This window comes from Periplaneta americana, chromosome 15, assembly GCF_040183065.1.
Source record: "Periplaneta americana isolate PAMFEO1 chromosome 15, P.americana_PAMFEO1_priV1, whole genome shotgun sequence".
NCBI classification, from domain to species: domain Eukaryota; kingdom Metazoa; phylum Arthropoda; class Insecta; order Blattodea; family Blattidae; genus Periplaneta; species Periplaneta americana.
The window spans coordinates 173,603,833-173,628,023 of NC_091131.1; the positions used below are offsets into that span (position 1 = coordinate 173,603,833).

The 24,191-nt window shown below is 35.8% G+C and overlaps 2 protein-coding genes and 1 long non-coding RNA gene across 10 annotated transcripts in view; 1 reads left to right on the forward strand and 2 right to left on the reverse strand.

Annotated features, from left to right (window-relative positions):
- Positions 1–17,218, reverse strand: part of LOC138715543 (uncharacterized) — a 51,617-nt gene extending 34,399 nt beyond the window's left edge. The window contains exons 1-2 of the mRNA XM_069848596.1: positions 16,738–17,218; positions 11,499–11,667 (exon numbers count right to left, since the gene is read on the reverse strand). Coding sequence (XP_069704697.1) covers positions 11,499–11,667; positions 16,738–16,789 — 221 coding nt within the window. The 5' untranslated portion in view covers positions 16,790–17,218. The remainder of the gene's footprint in view (positions 1–11,498; positions 11,668–16,737) is intronic.
- The window catches only part of LOC138715541 (uncharacterized), a 103,554-nt gene continuing 94,451 nt past the window's right edge, over positions 15,089–24,191 (forward strand). For all 5 annotated transcript variants that reach the window (XM_069848585.1, XM_069848589.1, XM_069848587.1 and 2 more), the window contains exon 1: positions 15,089–15,245. In XM_069848585.1, coding sequence (XP_069704686.1) covers positions 15,096–15,245 — 150 coding nt within the window. In that variant the 5' untranslated portion in view covers positions 15,089–15,095. The remainder of the gene's footprint in view (positions 15,246–24,191) is intronic.
- On the reverse strand, positions 17,424–20,750 carry LOC138715544 (uncharacterized). 4 transcript variants are annotated; one of them, XR_011336403.1, is made up of 5 exons: positions 20,571–20,750; positions 19,627–19,814; positions 18,981–19,171; positions 18,817–18,899; positions 17,424–17,739 (listed from the first exon to the last, which is right to left on the reverse strand). It is a non-coding gene; the product is annotated as an uncharacterized lncRNA (long non-coding RNA). The 4 variants fall into 4 exon arrangements; XR_011336402.1 differs by having other exon boundaries at positions 20,458–20,750; XR_011336401.1 differs by having other exon boundaries at positions 20,229–20,750.

Sequence of the window (24,191 nt, forward strand, 5' to 3'; positions counted from 1 at the left end):
GTAATGAGGATTATTATATTTCGAAAACAGTAGTGGAGCACCACAAGTGATTACAAATATTCTCTTCAATTCATAAGTTTTTTCAATGTTAAAAATGTTATGTTTTATTTAACGACGCTCGCAACTGCAGAGGTTATATCAGCGTCGCCAGATGTGCCGGAATTTTGTCCCGCAGGAGTTCTTTTACATGCCAGTAAATCTACTGACATGAGCCTGTCGCATTTAAGCACCTTGGGCATAGAAGGCCAGCGCTATACCAACTTGCCAACCAGGTAGACTTCAATGTTAATGTTTCAACTAATACAAAACATATATTACAGATATTCTAACTGTTACATAGGAAATTACATGTGAATTTTATGTTAAGCTGTAAGATACAAGGTGCAATCAACATATTTCCAAACTGTGCTCGTATTTATTATACCATTAAACATATATGTGTCATTGAAGATTGCTGCTTTCATGCCTGTTGAGTCAATCTATCAAACAGTGTCAGATTGCCTTCAAGCCTTCAGTACTCATGTGGGGAAGACCTGTCAACCAGCGTGTTTCTTTTCATTGTTGTATTTCCTAGAAAGGATTTACAATGGTGAGACTTTAGGTACCTTCAAAAACAAGTTCACGTTCTTTAGTTTCAGTCTTGAAGTTCCTTGTATAACTTGCGTAGCTAAGATTTTATTCTTCTGGGTGGCAATTGTCAACCACGCGACTTTTTACATTACGTTTTCTGTAAAGTTTTGGTAAATATTCATTATCACTTTTGTGAGTTATATGCTGTATCTTTAGGGATACAGTGAAACCTGCCTTTGCGGTCACTTCATTTAAACGGCCACCTGGCCAAAAGGCCAATTTTCTCTGGAACCAATTGGATTTTCCATAAGATCAATACAAATTCTCTCTTTATTTAGCGGCCACTACATGCGCTGGCCAGCAGCCGGGGTCTATTTGGATTGGAACCTGACTATAACGGTCACTGTCCAACAAAAAATCTTTTCACCGATACTGTCTGACCTATTTTTTTTTATGGTTAGAGAACAGGAAGCAATAGCTAAGTGTACAACAGTACACCCTCCATATCTTGGGGTTAGTTGGTTACTGTTTTATGACTCTTTTGTCACTTTCCACTCCGACCCTGCACAGCTATAAATTCTTATTCGTTTTTTAAGGATTGAAACACGGACTTTTTCTGTCGTAAATGTCACAGTATGTTTTAGGTAGTTAACCATTCTAATTTTTTTTTTATTTTCTTTCTTCTCTTTCTATCTTTCTCTATATGGACCAGCTTTTACGAATTTTTCTTCTTTTCATTCACTTGATTCAGAGGAATTGTGAAGTTAGTTTGAGAGAGAAATCATGTCTAACAATAAATTTATGGTGGTGTTAAGTTTAGAGATGAGACGAAAAATGATTGAAGAAAGTGAGAAGGGAATATCTGTGAGAAAAATTGCAGAAATATTCAAATATGGAAGGACACAAATAAACGGTATAATTAAGAATAAAGATGAAATATTAAAAGAATGGGAGGAAGAGAGAATCTGTGTTTAGTAATGTGAATGATTTCATTTACGAATGGTTCAAGTGTGCGAGGGTGAAGAAATTGCCAATAAGGGCTTATGATTCACGAGAAAGCTCTTGAAATTGCCAAAGAACTCAATGTAAGAAATTTTGTTGCTAATAATAGTGGTTAGAGTGCTTTAGAAAACGGCATAACATTGCATTTCATTCTGTGTTTGGTGAAGAAGGTGACATTGCATCCAATGTTATTGAAGAATGGAAAAAATAGACTGCCTTCAATTCTTGCGGAATATGAACTCAGAGACATTTACAATGTTGACGAAACAGGTTCTTTTTCAGGGCCCTCCCTAACAAAACTTAAGTTTTAAGAAAATAAGTGTAAAGGGGGGAAGTTGGCAAAAGACAGAATAACCCTGCTCTTTTGTTTTAATGCTGCAGGAGAAAAAGAACCACTCTTAATGATAGGGAAATCATTGAAACCGAGATGTTTGAAAAATGTTGACGTGGGCTTATTGGAGGTGAAGTGGATTGCCAACAATAAAGCTTGGATGACGTCATCATTGCTTGAGAATTATGCCTAGCTATGCGATTTCAATTCCAAGATTAAATGACAAAATCGCAATGTGATCCATGAAATTGGTGTTTCTTCTCCCAAATACCCCATCACACCTCCAGCCCCTTGATCAAGGTATTATCCAATCATTTAAACTGAGGTACCGCAAGCGAGTTTTAAAACGGCTAGTTGCAAGAATGGAACAGGCTGACATTAATATGCATGATTTTTGTACGCGCACAGTCCTAAAAAGTCAGTGAAATTCAGTATTTTCATGCTGATTCATAAAAAAACGCAACCTTAATCAAGCGGCCACCTGATAAAACGGCCATTTTACAAGGTAACTTCAGATGGCCGCTTTAGACAGGTTTCACTGTAATTCATATAATGAAATTTTCTCATGAAATTTCGGCCAGTGTATGGGACCGGTGCCCACCCAGCATCGTGATGCACTTGGGGAGCTACGATAGTTAGCGAAATCCGGTTGCGAATGCCAGCTATAATGGCTGGGAGGATCATCATGCTAACCACACGATACCTCCATTCTGGTTCGATGATCGTCCACCTCTGCTTCGGCATGTGGGCGTGAGGCCAGCAGCCGGCTGGTCAGTCTAGGCCCTCCACGGGCTGTAGCACCACGGATTATTATTATATTAATTCATATAATGTCAACATAGCTGATATCAAGGAGATGTATGAGCAAAAATTGCAACAATATAGGCCTAGGTAAACAATATGTATATGACATATTCACACACTACTACAAACTGAAGACTGCATATTTTTGGACGATTAATACTTCCCACTCCGCTCGGCTTGGCTTGGTTGTAGCAACAAAAGAATCTACCTGCAACCCCCCCTCACCGATGGCAAGAATATCTCAGGTCCCAGCACTAAACTCGTTGGAGGAAGACAGTAGTTTATTGTCTTTAGTACAGAATGGGTATGTGGTTTGCCACTTATACCTAGGATTTGTTTTGCTACCTGGTAGTGGATTGAATTTAGTTGTGCCTCTATTTGGGCCTGAGGCTTTGGTAGTATGGCCATGGCGTAGTCTTGTAGTGCTATTAAGAAGTTGTTGTACAGTAGGTGAAGTGATTTCCCCAATATCTGCTGATTATATACTTGAATATTATTGCTCTCCATTTTAATTTCTGGAGGAGGTTTGAGTAATGTGTTTTTCCCGAGAAGTTATTGCCCATATCTACACCCAGAATTTTGATACAGGTTTGGGTATCTAGTCTGTGTTTCTGGATTTCTATTTCATTCCATAAGTAAGGGCGCTTTCGTCTTTTATGGAATATGATATGTTTAGTTTTCCTAGGATTTATTGTTAGTCCTCGTTGATTAAGGTAAAACTGGGTGGTCTCAATGTCTTCTTGAATGTATTGTTTGAGATTTTCTGTAGGCTTGTCTTGGGGGATTTTGGTTGTTATATATATGAAGGGTATACGGGAAAAACGATCAAGGTCCATCAAAAATCGAAATTGAGTTAATAATGCTATCTTATAGTGGAAAAGAAGTACTATCATGTGGTCTAGCTAGTAATACGAAATCATCGTTCTTGACATTCCACTACATCAATTTCTATTAAATATACACATAAGAAAGTATTAAGTGCTTAAACTTTAAAATTCGTTTTTCTCGAAACTTTCTAAAATGGACCTTGATCGTTATTCCCGTGTACCCTTCATATGTCATCAGCGAAAATTAGTACGAGTATGTTGCTTTTTTGTAGTGGGAGCTGTGATAGGCCCATGATGTAAATGGTGAAAAGTATTGGACTGAGCAACAAACCCTGTGGTATTCCTAAGTTGGTAATTCTGGTTGTTGTGTTTCCATAGGCTGCCGGGAAGGACACAGTTCTATTGGTCATGAGATTAATGATAACTTTAATTCTGTGGCCGGGAGGAAAAAGGTCTTAAGTCAATTTTTTGTGTAAATGAGATTTTTATATATTCTGAAAGCGGAAACAATTCTCTACAATCTGGTAAAACGGTTAAAGTCAAATAAGACTCCTGACTGGATTTATACTGGGTGTTCATTTCAAAGTGTGTCATGACGTCACTGCTGTTGGGTCACCGATTTGAAGCGAGTTTCAGCTTATATGTTAGAGAAGTTGCCTATTATTTAAGGCGTTCTTCAATCTGAACTTGAGAACGTGTATGGTATAACTTGAACGTCATAGCAACAGATGGCGGTCTGTAAGGTCTGTGTGCTATCATAACTTCTTTCGAACTGTGTTTTGCGCCAGCAAGTCATACGCAGGGTATTTGTTATCATCAGTTGCGTACGGTAACATTCCACAACACAAATCAAATGCTCCATGTCCATGTAGACCGTCGAAGTTAATGTCAACAAATACGTAAGTAATCGTCTTAACCCTCTCCCCATATCCTGACAGTACGTATTTCCAAACAGTTCACATTCCTGCCACTACCGGCGTTACCGTACGTATCAGTACGTACTCTTCAGAATGAACGCCGTACTTGCTAGGCAACTTTTCTGCCTCATAGGTTATACACCTCTGCGGAAGTGTAGGAAGATTGAATTCTCTAGGCTCATCGGCTAGCCACATGACGGCATACAGCGAGCCATGACACACTTTGAACTGAACACCCAGTAGAGCATTACCAAATGTCCAAAGTATTTTTTGAATCGAACACACACAGAATAAAGGATTTAAGAATATTTAATACTTTATTCCTTACAAACCATCACATGTTTTCTTTCCATGTTTCCCTATTAAGAAGGTCTAAAATGTATTTTAGCCATTTTATCACATACTGATGCCCTTTCCTTTTAAAACTTTAAGCACAAGGGTAAACAGCCCTATAATTGTTTAAGATCCATTTTGCATTCCTAATAATTCACATTTCTCATTTATTTTGACATGAAAAAGGTCTTATGTTTAATAGTCCCTTCTACTCAGTTTGGGTTCTAGTCTTAAAAGGGCTTAAGTGCGGCTATTTTTGGAAATAGGCCTAATCAAGAAAATTGTTAATTGACCAACATTACCTATTTTAGAAGAAATATAAACAAATAATATCCAGGAAAAACCTCTTAATTAAAAAAACTCTATAATTGATACCAATTTCAATCTTTCTACTGCTTTCCTGAAAAGTATAAAATTTTTACTTAAGACCTTTTTCCTCCCAGCCACAGAAATATATCTGGGGGGAGTAAAATTTTTTCCATTTCTTGTTGTAGATTTGAGAGTATCACTGAATCATAGGCATTTGATATGTCCATCACTTCTAGATTGAGTTGTTGTCTTTGGGTCCATGCAGATAAAATATCTAAGACTATATGCAGTAGACAATATGTTGTATTGTGTCCCTTTCTATATCCATATTGGCATTTGGGCCATTATCCCATTCTTTCCATATAAACAAATAATATTCGTTGTGTTAGAATTTTTTCAAATATTTTCCTTACGGTATTTGTTAGGATCATTGGACGAAAATCTTGCGCCTGGAATCCTGTCGTTCCTGGTTTTTTGTATGGGTATGAAATAATATTGTCTCCATGAATTAGGGATCGCATTTTGTTTTAGAATATGTGTGTATGCTTTTGCTAATATTGTATAGTATTTGTGAGGCAAATTTTTCACGATTTCGTAAGAGATTCCATCAGATCCCATGACCATTCCTTTCTGCACTGTTTGTAGTGCTATTTTAATTTCTTCAGGCGTGATGTCTGTTGTGAGGTTATCTGCCACCCCGTCATAAATGAAATGTGGCAAGCGGTTTTTATTCTGGACCTCATCTGGTGCGATCATGTTTAGGAAGTCCTCCTGTAACTTAGGGTGTCTTTGTATAATGGAGTTTTGGGGACTTTCTTTTCGTTTTATTTGCTTCCAGACCATTGAAGTGGATGTGTGGCCTGTAATTGGGAGCAGAAGGTTTTCCAGGCCTTGCGTTTGGCATTGAGAATGAGCCTTCGTATCTTTGCCTTTTGTCATTTGTATGCAATGTAATTGGTTAAATTTTTTTGGTGGATGAAAGTTTTTGCCATTTCTTTCCTCTTGTTGATTTCCTCCCTTATCTCCTCACTCCACCATTTGGGTTTGACAGTACTGTACCAGTTTTTGGTCGATTTGGCTGGTTTGTTGCGATTTTCCTCAAATTGGCTGTAGTCTGTTATGATTTGCACGAGCTGCTCAATATCCACTTCCGTGCCTGCCTGTATGATAACTACTTTTGTGCTCTGTTGGCGAATTGTTTGTATGTATGTATGTATGTATGTATGTATGTATTTATTCACACTGCAATGGGTATATACTCGGTGGCAGTGGTAACTAATTACACTCAATAATGACAATAATAAACTTATTAATTAAAAATACAATTAATAATAATACTAATAATTAATACTAACAATAATTTATAATAATCTTCTTCTTCTTCTTCACTTCCTGGTTTAGGCATTAATTGCCTGTTCCGTCTTCACTAATAGATCTAGGACCATCTCTTCCGAGGACGTCCAACATCTCTTCTTCCTCTTGGGAAGTAGTTTTGTATTCTCTTTGGTAATCTACTCTCTGCCATTCTTTCTATATGTTCTTTCCATTGTTCCTTATTGTTAGTTATCTTTTCTTTTATGGAGTAGATTTGCAGTTCTTCACGGATATCCTCGTTTCTTATCTGGTCCATTCTAGTACATCCCTTTACTCTCCTTAAAAACTTCATCTCAGCTGCCTGGATTTTACTTTCATGTTTAGTAGTGGTAATCCAAGATTCACTCCCATATAGGAGGGTAGGAACTGCCATTGTTTTATAGAATTTTAATTTTGTTTGTTTGTGGGCTTTATTATTCAACGTTCTATTTATTGTGCCACAAATAGCTTGGAACTGATTAATTTTATATTCAATATCCTTATCATATCCATAGCTAATATCACATCCTAGATATTTATAGTGGGATACTTGTTCAATCATTTGGTCATCAATGATTATTTTTGCGCGTAGAGGGTTTTTTCCACTAAAAGCCATCACCTTTGTTTTACTTATCGAGATTTTGAGATTATAATCTTTACATATTTCATTTAATTTATGGGCAGCCAGTTGCAATAAATCTTCGTCATAATGTAGTAAGACTAAATCGTCAGCAAAAATTAAGTTGTTAATACTTGTGTCATTATTCAATCTAAGGCCTTTGTGTGTTAACATTTTCCACTGTTTCATAATGTCGTCAATATATATATTAAAAAGAGTGGGCGATAAACTGCACCCTTGTCTAACTCCTTGATTTATTAAAATTTCTTCTGACTTTCTTTCATCTGCTTTTATTACTATTTTGGTTTCTTCGTATAAGCTTTGGATTGATTTTATTAGATGATGCGGATATCCTCGTTCTTTCATTATTGCCCATAGTTTGGTTCTATTCACTCTGTCGAAGGCCTTTTCAAAATCAACAAACAGTAAATACGTTGGCAAGTTAAATTCTCTTCTCTTTTCGATTAGTCTCTTTATAATAAACACATTATCACTACAAGATCTTCCTTTTCTAAACCCTGCTTGTTCTTCTTCTAAAAGTGTATTAGATATAATCTTCAATCTATTATTTATAATTTTCGCGTATAATTTATAAGTGGAGTTCAATAAACTGATACCTCTGTAATTTTTACTATATAATCTATTTCCTTTTTTGAAGAGGGATATAACTTCACATATCTTCCAATTTTCAGGTATTTTGCATGTATTCCAGCATTCATTTATTAAATTTAGTAATCTTATTTCTGCATATAAACCTGCATATTTGATCAATTCATTATTTATACCATCTATACCTGGTGCTTTTCTGTTTTTCATTTCTTTCATTGCTTCCCTCATTTCGCTTAGAGTAATTCTGTCTATTTCTGATTCATTTTCATTTTCAGAAGGGTATTTTATATCTAATTCTTCTTCATTCCACCATAATTCTCTGTAGTGGTTTTCCCATGTTTTCAGATCAATGGTATTTAATTTTGCAGTGTCTTTTTCTGTTCTATTTAACTGTTTCATTACTTTAAATGCTAAAGATTGTCTGCCATGTACATCGTGCTCTATTCTAGAAATGAATCTTTCCCAGGAATCTTTATGAGCTGTTCGAGTTATTTGTTTATAATAATAATAATAATAATAATAATAATAATAATAATAATAATAATAATAATATTAATAATAACAACAACAGGGAATATCCTAAATTAAATGAAATGATCGCTTAAAATAACATTTGAAATAAATCTAATTTGTATCTTAAACTTAAGATCGAACTAAAACCCACGAGGATGATATGTTCATATCTGCACAAGTACCTTTCAACATTACACTCATTTCGCTGTCAACTCACTCACTGCACTGGAACTACGACACATGTCACTGATTCTATCCTGATTTCACTAACACTTCAAAAACATTTCACTGTTCAAATACTTTGCACTGCCACTATGAACTATAAAGCTTCACTGATACAGCACTTCAATAACAACATATCATTTACACCCTTTAAATACTGTGTATAATTACCGTCTATTAGTAAGCCTATTTTTAAATACATTTTTGGTTGTTGGTAAAGCCTTTAGTAAGTCTGCAGGTAAAGCATTCCAGTCCCTGATAGTATGATTGAGAAAAGAAAACTTTCCAGTGTCCGTCCTCTGCCTTTTTTCCCTCAATTTATATGAGTGGTCGTTCCTTGAAGAGTAATTTGGCGGCTGCAACCTATTTTTTATTTCTCTCCAGGCAGGCTCACCTCTGTATGTTTTGAACAGTGCGCATAATAGAATTCGCGTTCTCCTGTCCGTGAGTGTGTCCCATTTTAATGGTGAATTTTTCCGACAACACTTGAGAGCCTGTTTTTTAATCTTTTCCAGTGTCTTAATATGTTCTAATCAGTAAGGATCCCAACATGCAGCACCATATTCCATTACTGGACGTACTAGTGATTTATATGTAATCTCTTTGGATTTATCAGAACCTTTTCTTAGTACCCTCATCACAAAGTGTAATGCTCTCCATGCTTTTCCCGCTGTGTCTGTAACGTGTTCCCCCCAGCCGAGATCGCTGCTAAATGTTATTCCGAGGTATTTACATTTGTTAACTTCCGGAATGGTTTCACCCCCTAACGTATACGATGCGACTATTTTATTTCTTTTCCTTGTAAAGCTGATGGCTTTGCTCTTTAGGGAATTTATTTTCATTTTGTTGGCTATTGCCCAATCGTTTATTCTATTGAGGTCATTCTGGAGAAGAGTAATATCTTCATAACTTTTTATTTCCCTGTATTCCATACAATCATCCGCGAATAAGTGAACCCTAGACAAGATATTAACTGGCAGATTATTTACAAAAGCCAAGAATAGAAGAGGCCCCAAGACACTCCCCTGCGGGACCCTGGAAGTAATTCGATAATTCCTCCCCTACCCGTACTCTCTGAGTGTGACAAGTTAAAAAATTCCTTGACCCACTGGAGCACTCTGAACTCAATCCCCGTTGATTGTAGTTTAACCAACAATATATCGTGTGGGACTACATCGAATGCGCGTGAAAAGTCAATAATCACTGCATCTACTTGGCTACTGGAATCTATTCCGTCTTCTAAATCCTGACATACAGTTACTAATTGACTCTCACATGAATAGCCCCCCCGAAATCCATGCTGACAGTTATGTAACCAATTTGAGTCATCCCAATGCTGCCTTAGATAAGCTGAAATCACGTGTTCCATCTGTTTGCAAACCACAGAGGTGAGGCTGACCTGTCCGTAACTTTTTGTATCTGAGCGAGACCCTGACTTATAAATTGGCATCACTATGGCATCTTTCCAATCTCGCTGGACAATATCATTGTTAATTGATATTTCAATTATATGCAATGTCGTTTGATTACTTGGTTGATTGATGTGGATATGGGAAAATGATCACTGCTCATATTATCCATTTTGATTTGCCAGGTCACAGTTGGAATGAGATTGTTTGAGAGGAAAGTGAGATCTGGTGAGCTATTTTGCTGTCCTAATTGGCCTATACGCGTCGGGTTGTCTTCATTGATTAAGGAAATGTCCTGTTATTGTAGGTGTTGGGCAAATTTGTATCTCGAAGAGATGCTGTTTCGAGTTATTGTGATGTGTAGATTAAAGTCTCCCATAATAACATATTTTTTGTTGCTATTTATAGGAAAGTGGTTTGTCCAGAAAGTCTGGGTTATGTGGTTGCCTGGGGCGTTGTAGATTCCAATGATTTGGTAAGCATCTATATCTATTTCTATTGCTTGAAACAAGTCATTGTAATTGGTGACAGTGCATACGTTGTGGATGACAATGTCCTTTCTTATCATGAATAAAATTCCTCCACCTTCTCTTTGTAGTCGATCTAAGCGTATGATTGTGAAACCCTGGATAGTAAATTTTGTTGATGAGTGTAACCATGTTTCAGATATGAAAACTATGTCAGGCTCTTCTTGTATAATAAATTGTTGGAATTCTACCTTTTTGTTTTGAATGCTTCGGGCATTCCATTGGATTACTTTAAGACCTCAAAGACCTTCTGGCTTTTGAGCTGGAGTTTTTTTAGAAATTTTTTTTTTGACTCTCATTAACATTTGGTAGAATTTGTTGGATCATTTTGTAAATTTCTAGTCTCTCATTTTCCATTTTCTTCGGCTTTTCGGGCTTTGTTTCTTGGTAGGGAGGGTTTGTTCCCGCGTCCTTTGGGCATTGTGGGGTTGATGCACTACTTTTCTTGTTGGGGAGTAAGTCCTGGGTTATTGTGAAATCTGCTAATTCTGTATATTGGACCTCTTTACCATATAGTTCTTTATACTGTTTGCCTGGTGTGGTTCGACACTGGACCTGCTTGTTGTTTTCCTCTTCGTCTACCTTCCTACTCTGGGGGAACCCCAGTTTTGATGTAGGTGTTTCTGTGGAGTCTCTTTTTTTCCTACTTGTTTCTGGCTGTGTACTGTTTTCTACCTGTGGGCTGTGTATAGTTTGTGTGGTATTTATTTTTGGTAGCTCCGGAAAGTTATCTTTATTTGTATTTAAGTTGTTCTGTATTGCAACTGCTGTGTAGGACTTGCGACCAGTTAGTAGTTGCATGGCATCATATCGTGACATTCGTGTTTCATTTACTATCTGCAAAATTTGTGTTTCCAGCTTTTTGTTTGGGCAGTTATCGTCTACTGGGGTGTGAGGACCCTGACAGTTGCTACATTTTATGCAGGTGCTGGGACATCATTCCACCGGATGTGTGTCACCACATTTTCTGTACTTCTGTGTATTTTTACAGAATTTGGCTGGGTGTCCAAATTTGAAGCAGTTTAGGCATTGTAATATGGAAACTTGAAAATTTTGTATTTCGTATCTGTTGTAATACAGAGTGAGGGCTTTTGGCAGAGACTGTGACCTACATGTTATTGCTACTGTTTGGGTGGGGATATATTCTACTTGCCCATCCTGGTTGATGCTCCTTTTTTTGAAACGATGGATATGCGTGATTTTTGCGCCATCTTCCATTTTGGCTGCCCGCAATATTTCCTTATCTTGAATGTTCACTTCCACTAGATGACTCTCGATTTTCAGCAGACGACAGGCTATAGGTGTAGCAGGGATGCCAATATCTGCAAACGAAATGAAACTAATGTGAGGAATGTTAAAACAGGTGTGTTAAACGTGAGGAATGTTACAATAGGTGTGTAGTATAATGTTACATTAGATTACATAACGTGTGTATTGCGCTATGTTAGGTTTGGTTAGGTGTGTAATGTTAGAACAGGTGTGTAGTATTTTCTGACAGTTTACAACATTACATTTTGTACTATTCTCAGATGTTATGTTATGTTAGGTGAGTACTATTCTCAGACGTTAGGTTAGGTTAGGTGTGTACTATTCTCAGACGTTAGGTTAGATTAGGTTAAGTGTGTACTATTCCCAGACGTTAGGTTAGGTTAGGTTAGAGTAGATTAGGTGTATAAGATTATATGAAAGGTTTCGTTAGGTTAGGTTTATGTTGTCGGACCATCGGATCTGTGCCCCCATGAGATATGCGAACTGAACCCTAATTCCTTCTCAGCCTCGGTAATTCATTTCTCTCCCTGCATTTCTATCTCTCTCCCTTTCTCTCCCCCACTATTCACAATTTTGAGCCTCCTTGCGGGACAGTTTATTTGCACTTGCAGTCCAGTGTTGTCAACTCAACATGAATACTGCAGCACGGAGTTACAGTCTTAGGCTGTGACGGAGTGGTGAAAAAAATATTATTAAGCAAGTAATAGTATTTTGCGATGAAGAGAAACAAACAGGCCATCTCTTCCCTATAAATAAGGTAACGACAAAAACAGCTGCGATCACTGGTGAGACTTATTTATTTCAGTTGATTACGTATTTAAATTACTTACTTACCCAATACTAATACAATATGTCATGTAATTTATATAGGCAGGTCATAGCGCTTAATAAAGAAAATCAGGAGAGGGAGAGTCTGTGGAGGAGATGAAAAGCTAGAATCACCAGGGAAGAACTGTTGCTCTTATGGTGGGGGCTGGTTGTTTGTGTGTTATGACGTATCATATTAATTCCCAGTTCTGAAGAAATGACTTATAAATAATTGATGGAACAACCCCCATATGCTCAATGCTTTTTTCTTAACGTGGAATCCTCTATACTCTCTGATCCTTGCCACATGGGTAGGCTATCCTATTTCTCGCTTAATTGGGATAAAGATTTCTATGGTAAGTACATTAAATGTTATCAATCATCATGTAGCTACATGATTTTGAGGCATTACTGTTCTATCTTCACCACTATCGCTGAGGAGATGATAGAATTGTTGGCTTGTTTGGAATATCATGTACAGCAAACTCTATTCGAAATGTCTTTTGCTTTGTAATCAAGGAACTTGTAATACAGTACCGGTAGATTTTATCCAAATCAACATGCTGCACAAAAGAATACTGTATGTTTAATAACTTTTCACTAAATACACTTCTCAACTGTAATGGAAGTCGGCAGTCGTATTATTTCAGGCATGATCACTTGTGCTGATTCTCGTAGTTATTGTGATAATAAAATTCAATAAATTATTTAAAAATTACACTGAATTCCGCAAGGAAGATATAACTAATCAAAATGGTAAAGGTTTATATGGATCACTCTGTACTTCCGTGCAAGGCTTATACAGAAATACAATCAATCAAAGGAAAGGAGCATGTCGATTTCACTAAACACTTCCACTCTGTTCTGTCTTTTGCTAGTTTCTCTCAGTTGGTAATTCTTATTTCCATGCATTCCTTCTGAATTTCATCTTTCCATCTACTTCCCAGTGGCCTTCTGTTGTTAAAGGTGTTCATATATAGGCCTATTTGTTTTACGCTGCTGCAGTCATCCATACGTATAACATGTCTTGCCCAATTTAATCTTCTGGTCCATATTACATCTACAATTGACGGTTGATTATAAAGTTTGTGAATATCATTAAGTCGAATTTTCCACTTGTTTTCAAGTGGATCAAAAATTGGACCGAAAGTTTTCCTCAACACTTTGTTTTCAAAAACCATTATTTTGTTTTTTTCCTATTTAGTTAAGCTCCATGTTTCTGATTCATATAATAGTACAGGTTGGATTAGTGTTTTGTAAAAAACGATTTTTAAATTTCTGGTCAAAAAATGGGAACGTAATAATTTGTGAATAACATAAAAAGGTTTGTTTGCATTATGTAGTCTGTTAAGTAGGCTATTTCATGTTTTCTGTCATTAGAATTTTCTATCAAAACACCAAGATATTCGAACTGACTGACTGTTTCAAAAGTATAATTTTTTATTTTAATGCTATTGGGAATCCTTTTTGTTTTAGTGATTACCATATATTTTGTTTTACTCTCGTTAACATTTAATCCAATGTTTTGTGCTTTTTCGATTAATTCAATAAATAGCTGTCTTATTTCAAGCTCATTCCTTCCTATTAATAATAAATCATCAGCATATGCAAAAATTTTTTGTTGTCCACCCAGGTTTATTCCATCTGGTATTAAGGCTAACTGTCGTATTATCTTCTCTAATGCTATATTAAATAAGATTGGCAAGAGAGCGTCACCTTGTTTTAATCCTGTTTGATTTACGAATTCTTAGTATTTAGTATTTATTTATTTAAACTGGTAAAGATAAGGCCATTAGCCTTCTCTGCCCCTCTACCAGGGGATTACAAGTATAATATGAAGAATAAAATTACAATTAATATTAAATTTACAATTACAATTACAATAAACATTAAAGTACGACAAGATACCTGATTAATGAAAGCTAGACATTTTATCATAGAAGTTAAGAACAAAGAATATTTTTGTATTTACTGAATTACAAATTAAACCTAGAATAACAAAATTCTATAGCGATGAAATTACCGGATATTGAAATATTTTGTGATAGATTAAGAGAACTATTTACAAGAAACCATGTCTGAATGAGTCTCAATTACTGATCAGGAATGACGTGTACTAAGGAATAGAAGAGTTCAAGATTTCGAAGAGAAGGAGAAGTGAATGTAAATTTCTTTTCTTATCTAGTTTAAGCCAACCTATTGTTTTCCAGGGATGGAGTAATATGATCATATTTACGAACATTGCTTACAAAACGTACACACAAATTATGAGCACTTTGAAGTTTCGTTTTGTTGTCGCTGGAAATGTCAGTCAGTAAAATGTCAGCATAGTCAAAATAGGGAAATACAACTTTGCACAAGGGACTTTTTTAAGCAAGAGGGAAGATGAACATTTATCTTTTTTAGCACATGGATAATAGAATATACTTTTCTGCAGGTTTCTGTGATTCTTCTGATATAATTCCATTTGTTACTACTTTGCTTACCATATCTTTCATAAATATTTTACATAATCTGATTAATTTCAAAGGTATTCCAAATTCGGCCATTATATTCCATAGACTATATACAGTCTATACAGAAATATGGTATTTGTAATTCAATTTTAGATCAGATTTCAGATTTATTTGTTTCATTCTGATTGATTGTGATGTGATTTACAGATACGCTGTCTATGGTATTGCTCGCTCTCAACTGCATTGTTCGTGACCACCGAATCCGAAATCTGGACCACTACATAAAGAAGCCGAGTGTAGGTCTGGCAGAGCAGCAACATCCTGACGGCAGCTTTGGAAACCTCCACAGCACAGCTCTGGCTGTACAGGTACAAGATCTTATTCAAACATGCAAACCGAAGGTGGATTTTGAGAGATGTGCACAAGAAAATCTCGTTGCTCTTGCACACAGGTTTACAATGATGAGTTTTCGAGGTGGCTTGCCTATATAAAGAATTAATCAATCTGAAATGTAAATGATTTATTCACTGTATCAAGTAATTACGTATATTTTAATAAAATCGATTATTTTAGGGCAGGTACGTGTATTTAACATTGACCATTGTACTGCCTTCACATATTGATATAAATGAGCCATTCAGAGCAGAAGTGGTGTATGTCAAAAATGGGTAATGAGGGTTAAAGTAAACATTCTGTAAAATACAGAGCAAAGTAACAATTAATATTCAATTTACTTACACTATTAGTAGTCAATGGATAGCACGAAGGACATATTAATTGCTACTTTGCTCTGTATTTTACAGAATTTTTACTTTAAACCTCATTACCCATTCCTGACTTACACCAGTTTTGCTCTGAACGGCTCAACTCTACTTGCTAAGTAATTATTTTAAAATAATAGAGCTGTGATAATTATAAATAAAAGCATATCTGATGATTTAGTGGTTACTATGCTTGCATTTCAACTCAATCCTGGAATAGGATAATGGATTTTTGGACGGAAAGATTTTTTCTTTTTTTTCTTTTTTCATTTTCATTTCATTTATTATATTCCATAAATCTTACATTAGCAATGAAGTTTTAAGATGTGGACCAAGTTAAAATTTTACAATATTACAATTACAATGACAATTTTTACAGTTTTGCAATTTTGCAATTTTCTACAATATTTTGGCGAGATGTAGTGAGATGGGGTGAGGCCCGAGAATTCGCCAAAAGATTACTTGGCATTTGCCTTATGGTTGGGGAAAACCTCGGAAAACCCCCAACCAAGTAATCAGACCAAATGGGGTTAAATGAAGTGTGGCCGAGGACTCGCTATAGACTATCTGGCATCAGTCCCACGGTTGGAGAAAACCTCGGAAGAAACCGACTTCCGTTGGATGAGAGAATAAATCTGTGGGCCTCATTTACATGATTAGGTGTATGTAAATGGTATTTTTCTTTGATATTGAAGACAGAATTCTATATTGGTATATAGTGACGTACTAAAAAAATCCAAGATGGCCGTACTTCAGTCTTACCAATTTTGAACATAGAGCACTAATATTAATTCTTTTCAATAAATTGAACAAATTGTCCAGTGGAGAGCATTTAAAAATTGTGGATGATCAGAATAAAACAAACTCTGAAAAAAAAAAAAAAAAAAAAAAAGTAAAACAATTTATACCACGAAAGATGGTGTTAAGTGCCGTATATCACATTTGAAGAACAATTTAAATGGTCATGTCTTTAAAAAAAATATATATTCTTAAAAACTACATTACATTCATCACTATTATTTTCCATTTCTTTTCCTGCACATATTCCGCTTTAATAGATATAGATATGTATGTATAAATATAATTAAAAAGTACTTACTTGCTTTTAAGGAACCCGGAGGTTCATTGCCGCCCTCACATAAGCCCACCATTGGTCCCTATCCTGAGCAAGATTAATCCAGTCTCTTCCATCATATCCCACCTCCCTCAAATCCATCTTAATATTATCTTCCCACCTATGTCACGGCCTCCCTAAAGGTCTTTTTCCCTCCGGCCTCCCAACTAACACTCTATATGCATTTCTGGATTCGCCCATGCGTGCTACATGTCCTGCCCATCTCAAACGTCTGGATTTTATGTTCCTAATTATGTCAGGTGAAGAATACAATGCGTGCAGCTCTGCGTTGTGTAACTTTCTCCATTCTCCTGTAACATAATTAAAAAGTACAATGAAAATTGTGAAATTTTATTTTTAACTAACCAAGTAATGAAAATTTAAAAATCATACTTACTTTTCACAACCAATCTCTATACAAAAAGAGTTAAACTTTAATTTTGTATAATAAGGATTTGTTTCAACCAAATGAAAGGACACTTAAGTATTTTTATTATTTCAGGATTAATGGAGAAGGGCGATGTAATTATATATATATATATATATATATATATATATATTTTGTTGTATAACATTATGGAATGCTGACAAGTTGATGTATTGAATCAGCATTACACAATTATAATATCCCGACTTTTGCCTCAGGACTAAGGGAATACTTCGACAAAGGACAGATTGCAAATAACTTTATTTTATTTCTTCATTATACAAATTTAACATAAAGCACAGTTAGGCAACAACAAAAATACACAATGAACAATCAACTGTATTATTTTCTGTGTAACAGCACACTTACTTTATTTTTCTGAAAAACACAAAGAAAAAAAAGAAAATAACTATGGTTTTGGACAGACATATTATGTTTGCTCCAGCATTTGCATCAGCCAATAATTCTTAAATTAGTCATTATATTACCAAATTTTCAGACGTCCTCTTCCTTAACCAACCTCTTGATAATGTTTGGTGGCATCATAGGATCCTTTGAGACTAAAAGAAAGACAGAATTTGATTTAACACAGAAATTGTCAATGTTAAAAGGGCATCTGTGCAAGTTTTATATAAGAAAGTAATTACACATAGCCCCATTTAACAATAACTGAATTACTTTGTAGTGGAATTATAGTGGACATTATGGTGACAACACTGGACTGGACAATTAATCATGTAAATATCAGTAGAAATGGGGGGGAATTAAAATTAGAATAAAAAATATATTATGTTGTACAAAGAGTGAAAATTAATACTGCATAAATAACATTGTACCGGGATCTAAAATATGACATCAGGCTTTGAAACAGAAATGTTGAAAATAAGCCAAACTTCCAGTGCAATCTAGCACAAGGATCTGGCAAGTTTTGTAGCAAAATACCACCCTCACAGAATTCCTTGCTTTTGAAGGTACACAAATCTAACTATATCATATTTCGTGAAAAAAATAGTGGTATTGATACAAGACATCATATTATCAGACACTTTCACTTTCCTCTGAATTAATGGTGGCTTCTGATATGCCTGTCTAGCTGGAAGTCATTGTGCAAAATGTTAACCCTCATGGCATGGATGTCGGAGAGGTTGGTGTATCTGAGAGACCAACAAAATAAGCCTCACTGGCTTCTTGGAACACCATGATAGCTAATCCCTGGAAGTGAAACTCTATTGTTAAGTTCTACGCAACAGAAAAAACACAACTTGAATTTATCAATGATGAGATCATCTAGCATCCTTGTATTTGAATGTACAGCAATCTATCTGTAGGCATATCATATTTTGTTAAAAAAAAATTGTGGGTTTTGATATGAAGTGTCTGATCATCAGAGATATTTTCACTTTTCTTAAATTAGTGGCCTCTGTTGCACTTGTCCTGCTGTATGTCGTGCAAAATGGTAACCGTCATGGCCTGGATGGTGGAGAGGTTGGTGTATTCGAAAACCAGCCTCCTATGACACACCTTGGGCAATGAGTGTGTTGATAAATTGGTCTACTACACAACTCGCTTCATATGGCTGAATGACAGTCAATTAACCACCATTAGGGGGGGGGGGGAATTACTTATGAATTACTTACATTTAGAGAATCACCTTTCCAAATGTCGTTTATTCCTGTTTGCATTGTCTGGCAATGGTAACTCCATTCTGTCTCAGCCATATCTACAAAGTTCACATTTAAACATAAATAATGCAACTTAACATCACAGTTCATTACTCAGATTCTACAGAAATTATATTTACCATTAACTGATCTCGTCTCCTTTTGTTGTGGGTTTCTATTCTGCAATTTTATTGTGGTAGAAAGCATTATCCATAATAATAATCGAAGGATCTAAATTTCTCAACCCAACAATAAGCTACCTTTCCACCCACTTCTGGAATGTATTCATGGCACCAGTCTTCAAATTGGATGCAAAAAGTTAAATCTGCATCTATAAAAGACACAAGATATTTAGATTCTAGGTAGAACATATAATAAAAGTTACTACACCATATATAGTTTAATAGTATTGTAGTTACACTACCAGGTTCCATCTTGTACAATGACCAGTCTTCCTACCACAGCAGGTCGATGCATAACTCCTTGAACCTTATCTAACAAGAATATTTTGGTACATACGAAAGGTTATCAGTGATGGGACTTTACTTTATTTGGGACTTGTATTTCTAAGTAAGCTTAAAATTGTTCAAAATTCAGTTGCATGTAAACTCAACCACGTGCATTAGTTTATAATGAAGTTGCATTAGATTAGGTTACAGAAAAGTCTTCGTATGTTAAATTATGTGTAAATATTTTTTAACACACTGTCATGGACGCATCCTTATGGAATAAGATCTGTACTGATCCTGTCAAATATTATCTATAAAAACAGGTAGGCCTACTTACAAGAGATTTGCAATTCTTGCCATTAGAACTGCTTCGGTTTGACAGATATCTTCCTATTCTGCTTCAGCCTTCAATTGTCTGTACATATTAACCACTGCTTATTGTAAGCTGCTCTGTAACGAAAGCCTTTTCTTTCTTGATGTAGGCCTATAAGTCTTCAGACTCTTTCCTTCTGGATATGTTATAACCTTAAAATAAAATGGTTATTGCATTTTAAAATATGAACTACACATTAACCTAACTTCAACCTTGATTTTATTCACTTTCATTAGACTAAATATTTGTAAGGTTATGTAAAATTACATTACGTAATTCTCCAAAATAACTACACCATAGGAGACACTATTTTCTTTTGTTCCATTGACTTCTGTGAGATGATACTGGTAACACATGGTTTTAGTTTGGACCTATAAATACTTTCAACATAAAAGTCATTTGATACCTGTATGATAGTTGGAAGTTTTTATTACAGCAAACTAATAAACCACGTGTTTACCACTATATACATCTCTCATAAGCCAGTGAAACATGCCTTCTTTGATGTAGCTTCTCTGGAGAATACCAATTAACATATTAGAATGTTGTGTTGTATTAAGATTTACTGTTATTTAATATGGTTATTTTTGCGGAGTAGGCAATCCCTAATAAAAACTCTGCCGTGTGCCGGGAAGTTCACAGAGGAGCAGTCAGGTTACTGGGTAGGGTAGGTGACCCCTAATAAACCGCCTGATGGGTGTCTGCAAATTCACCAGTACAGAAATTGTCAGTTAGGTAATAGGCGCTATTCACATAACAGGAAAATAAAACTGAAAATAGCAATGCTATCCTTGCCATAAATGCGGGTCACATTGTTCAGAATTCAGTCTGTGACACGAAGTTTCTACCGGTATAAGCATAAGATAAGATAAGCATAGATGGTCTAATTAAAACTTATTACATTCTACCGGTATGTTTTCGTAATTTTAATGATGAAGTGAGAAAATTCTGGTGGGTATTAATATGAGAAAATAAATTTGTTAAAACAAGAATATTCACAGATCGAATCTCAATTTGGCTACATTTTCACATTCAGCTACGACCATTCTGCTACAAGCTACACGACTAAAAATTAAGCTACGTTTAGCCGAATTCGGCCACGGTTGGCAACGCTGCAGACAGGCCTGAATAATAATTCCAAGTGCACCAGCATAAGAACTACAAAATGACTAACTATCATGATATCTAGAACATGTGGGTGTTGAAGTAAGTGTTGCCAGTAGTGAAGTGAACCTAGGGGCTGCAAAAACACTAGATTTCAGCTGGTGATCACGTAATGGGGGAAAAATGTTGAAGTTGCATCGTAGTACCACAAGATATGCTGTGCCGACAAAATCTAGTCTGGTGTCAAAAAATCTGAAAGTTAGAATTTATAAAACAGTTATATTATCGGTTGTTCTGTATGGTTGTGAAACTTGGACTCTCACTCTGAGAGAGGAACATAGGTTAAGGGTGTTTGAGAATAAGGCCTAGAAATTCATGGAGGGCTGGAATATTGAGGATGATGAATGATAAGGGACTAAATGAGCAGGATTGGAATGACAGACGCAGATGGAAAATGGGAATAAAGGGTAACCACTGAAAAGTGGAGAGGCCCTCAAAAGTAAAGTAAGTAAGGAAAATATTTGAGGTGAAGAGGGATGAAGTTACAGGAGAATGGAGAAAGTTACACAACGCAGAACTGCACGCATTGTATTCTTCACGTGACATAATTAGGAACATTAAATCCAGACTTTGAGATGGGCAGGGCATGTAGCACGTATGGGCGAATCCATAAATGCATATGGAGTGTTAGTTGGGAGACCGGAGGGAAAAATACCTTTGGGGAGGCCGAGACGTAGATGGGAGGATAATATTGAAATGGATTTGAGGGAGGTGGGATATGATGATAGAGACTGGATTAATCTTGCACAGGATAGGGACCGATGGCGGGCTTATGTGAGGGCGGCAATGAACCTTCGGGTTCCTTAAAAGCCATTTGTAAGTAAGTAAATAAGTGTCTCAAAAACAGAATCATCGAAATAATTGAAGGAGTTTTTTTTTGGAAAAAAAATTAATCATGTCATTTCTTAAGATGTTACAGAAACTTCGGGAAACTGAAGTACATTTATAACTTAAATTGCCTCATATAAATATATATGTAAATATAGGTAACTGTGGAAAGTGATTGTTTTAAGAAAAAATTCTCTGTTGTGGCTGAAATGTGCCTCTCCTTTAATCTTCTTTTTCTTTATTACATCCTATTTATTCTCCTTTCGTTGTTTACGTTTCTTCCATGGGGTTACTTCTGCCCTAAAGATGACTCCATAACTAATACAACAATTCGCGTGTTAAAGTTTATTTATTTTTTTTTTAGATGACTTTTGGTGTGTACATAAGAAGCAATACTGCCAGTCTACTATAGTTTAAAATTGTATGCATAAATGTTTCAAGATGATATGAATGGGATATTTGTAAATGCTACCATCAACCTGGTCCATGGCTGTGTTCACAAAAAGTCTTTGGACTGTGGTTGTTTTATGAAAACTACTGAAAATTTCCACTCCTTTAACATAAGGCTAAGGTATTTTTTTCCACTAACAAATAATTCAGTATAACAGGTGGTTGTGAAACTTGGGCTCTCACTTTGAGAGAGGAACAGAGGTTAAGGGTGTTTGAGAATAAGATGCTTAGGAAAATATTTGGGGCTAAGAGAGATGAAGTTACAGGAGAATGGAGAAAGTTACATACACAGAACTGCACGCATTTTATTCTTCATCTGACATGATTAGGAATGTTAAATCCCGATGTTTGAGATGGGCAGGGCATGTAGCACATATGGACGAATCAAGAACTCCATGTAGAGTGTTAGTTGGGAGGCCGCTGGGTAAAAGACCTTTGGGGAGACAGAGACATAAGTGGGAGTATAATATTAAAATGGATTTGAGGGAGGTGGGATATGATGATAGAAAATGGATTAATCTTACTCAGGATAGGGACCAATGGTGGGCTTATGTGAGGGCGGCAATGAACCTCTGGGTTCCTTAAAAGCCATAACGAACAAATAATTCAGTAGATGGTCGCTACAATATCCTCACCACATGCTTATTATTATCTTAAATTTGCATTTTTTTTAACTATGGTTCTCTTTTAAAAAACTGTTCAATTGTAATAGTAGCCACAGGATTAAGAAATATGCCAGTGAAAATGCCACATCCTTATTTCAAATATTTTTCAAGTTTTCGTTCCCTGAATTTGTTAAACCCTGGTCCCAATAATGAAAGTTAAACAGTGTTTGAAAGACCGAAAGAAGGGCAGAGAGTATGTGTTATTTGTAGAAAAGACACTCCCTATGTTTTGTTTATTTTCGCTCAAATGATTTTCACTTTTTTAATAAGTAAAATTATGCGAACTCAATCTAACTTAAGTATAATTAGACAGATATGGAGAGCTGTTCTCTGATTGTGCAGCAAGTTAGAAGTTTAACAGTTCGGAGCTAGGTATAATGTATGTGTGACATACACCAACACTCCCTAATCCAGGGGCGTATACTGGTTAAAGGGTTTGGGCTACCGCTGACCCTATTATTACACAAAATATATCTAACAATTACTTTAATTTTAATTACTATGGTAAAACTAATAATACAAAATTATTACATTATGTTATATTATAAACTTTTTCTTTTGTAATTTCCTTGGGCTACCGCTGGTAGCCCCGGTAGCCCGCAAAATACGCCCCTGCCCTAATCACAAATTATGTTTGATATCTCAAGAACTACTTGAGTTCGAAGATTGAAACCTTCCACTTTTGTGTGCTTTTTTTTTAATTGAGGAACATTTCAGAAATGTCTTCGGTTTACTTTTAGACACCCTGTATATGATCACGGTAACTTTATAAGAAAATAGTGGGAACGTGATTCATATTCTCTCATGATTCATGCTGCACTCCATGTATGTTGTTCTTTATAGGTTTGATGTTAAGTTCCATCATGATATGCTCATTTCTTCTGTGATCAAATTTGGCGTGACCTGCAATCTTCCTTATGAAACTCATTTCACAAGCTGTTATTCTGTTTATATCCTATCTTTTTAAGTCTAAACTTCTCTTACATAAGCCTATCGGAGGACAGGTCTCGCAAGAGGCTTAAGCTAGTGTATTAATTATTTTTGGCCTCTGAAGGCTTCAGTAGGCCTACAGCAGCATTTCTCAAACTATGGTCCACGGACCACCTGTGGTCCTCGAGGTCTGCCTTTGTGGTCCTTCAAAAAAGACAGAAGAAAAAATAAAATTCAATCGAATTGCGTATCACACTATAGCTGAAAATCTCAGAGTTTGTAAATGACACATGGCAATCACCTTTCACTTTTTCACTCAGTACTGACATTTTATGAAATTTATTTACCCTACCCGTCTATTGCCTTCCCACTCTACTCTCAGCAACAAAAGAGAGATTTAAAGCACTATGAACGTGGTGTTTCTCGCCATCTTTTCCGTGCAAATCTGGTGCTGTGCCTGTTACCCAGCTAGGGACCACCCGACTTCATAAC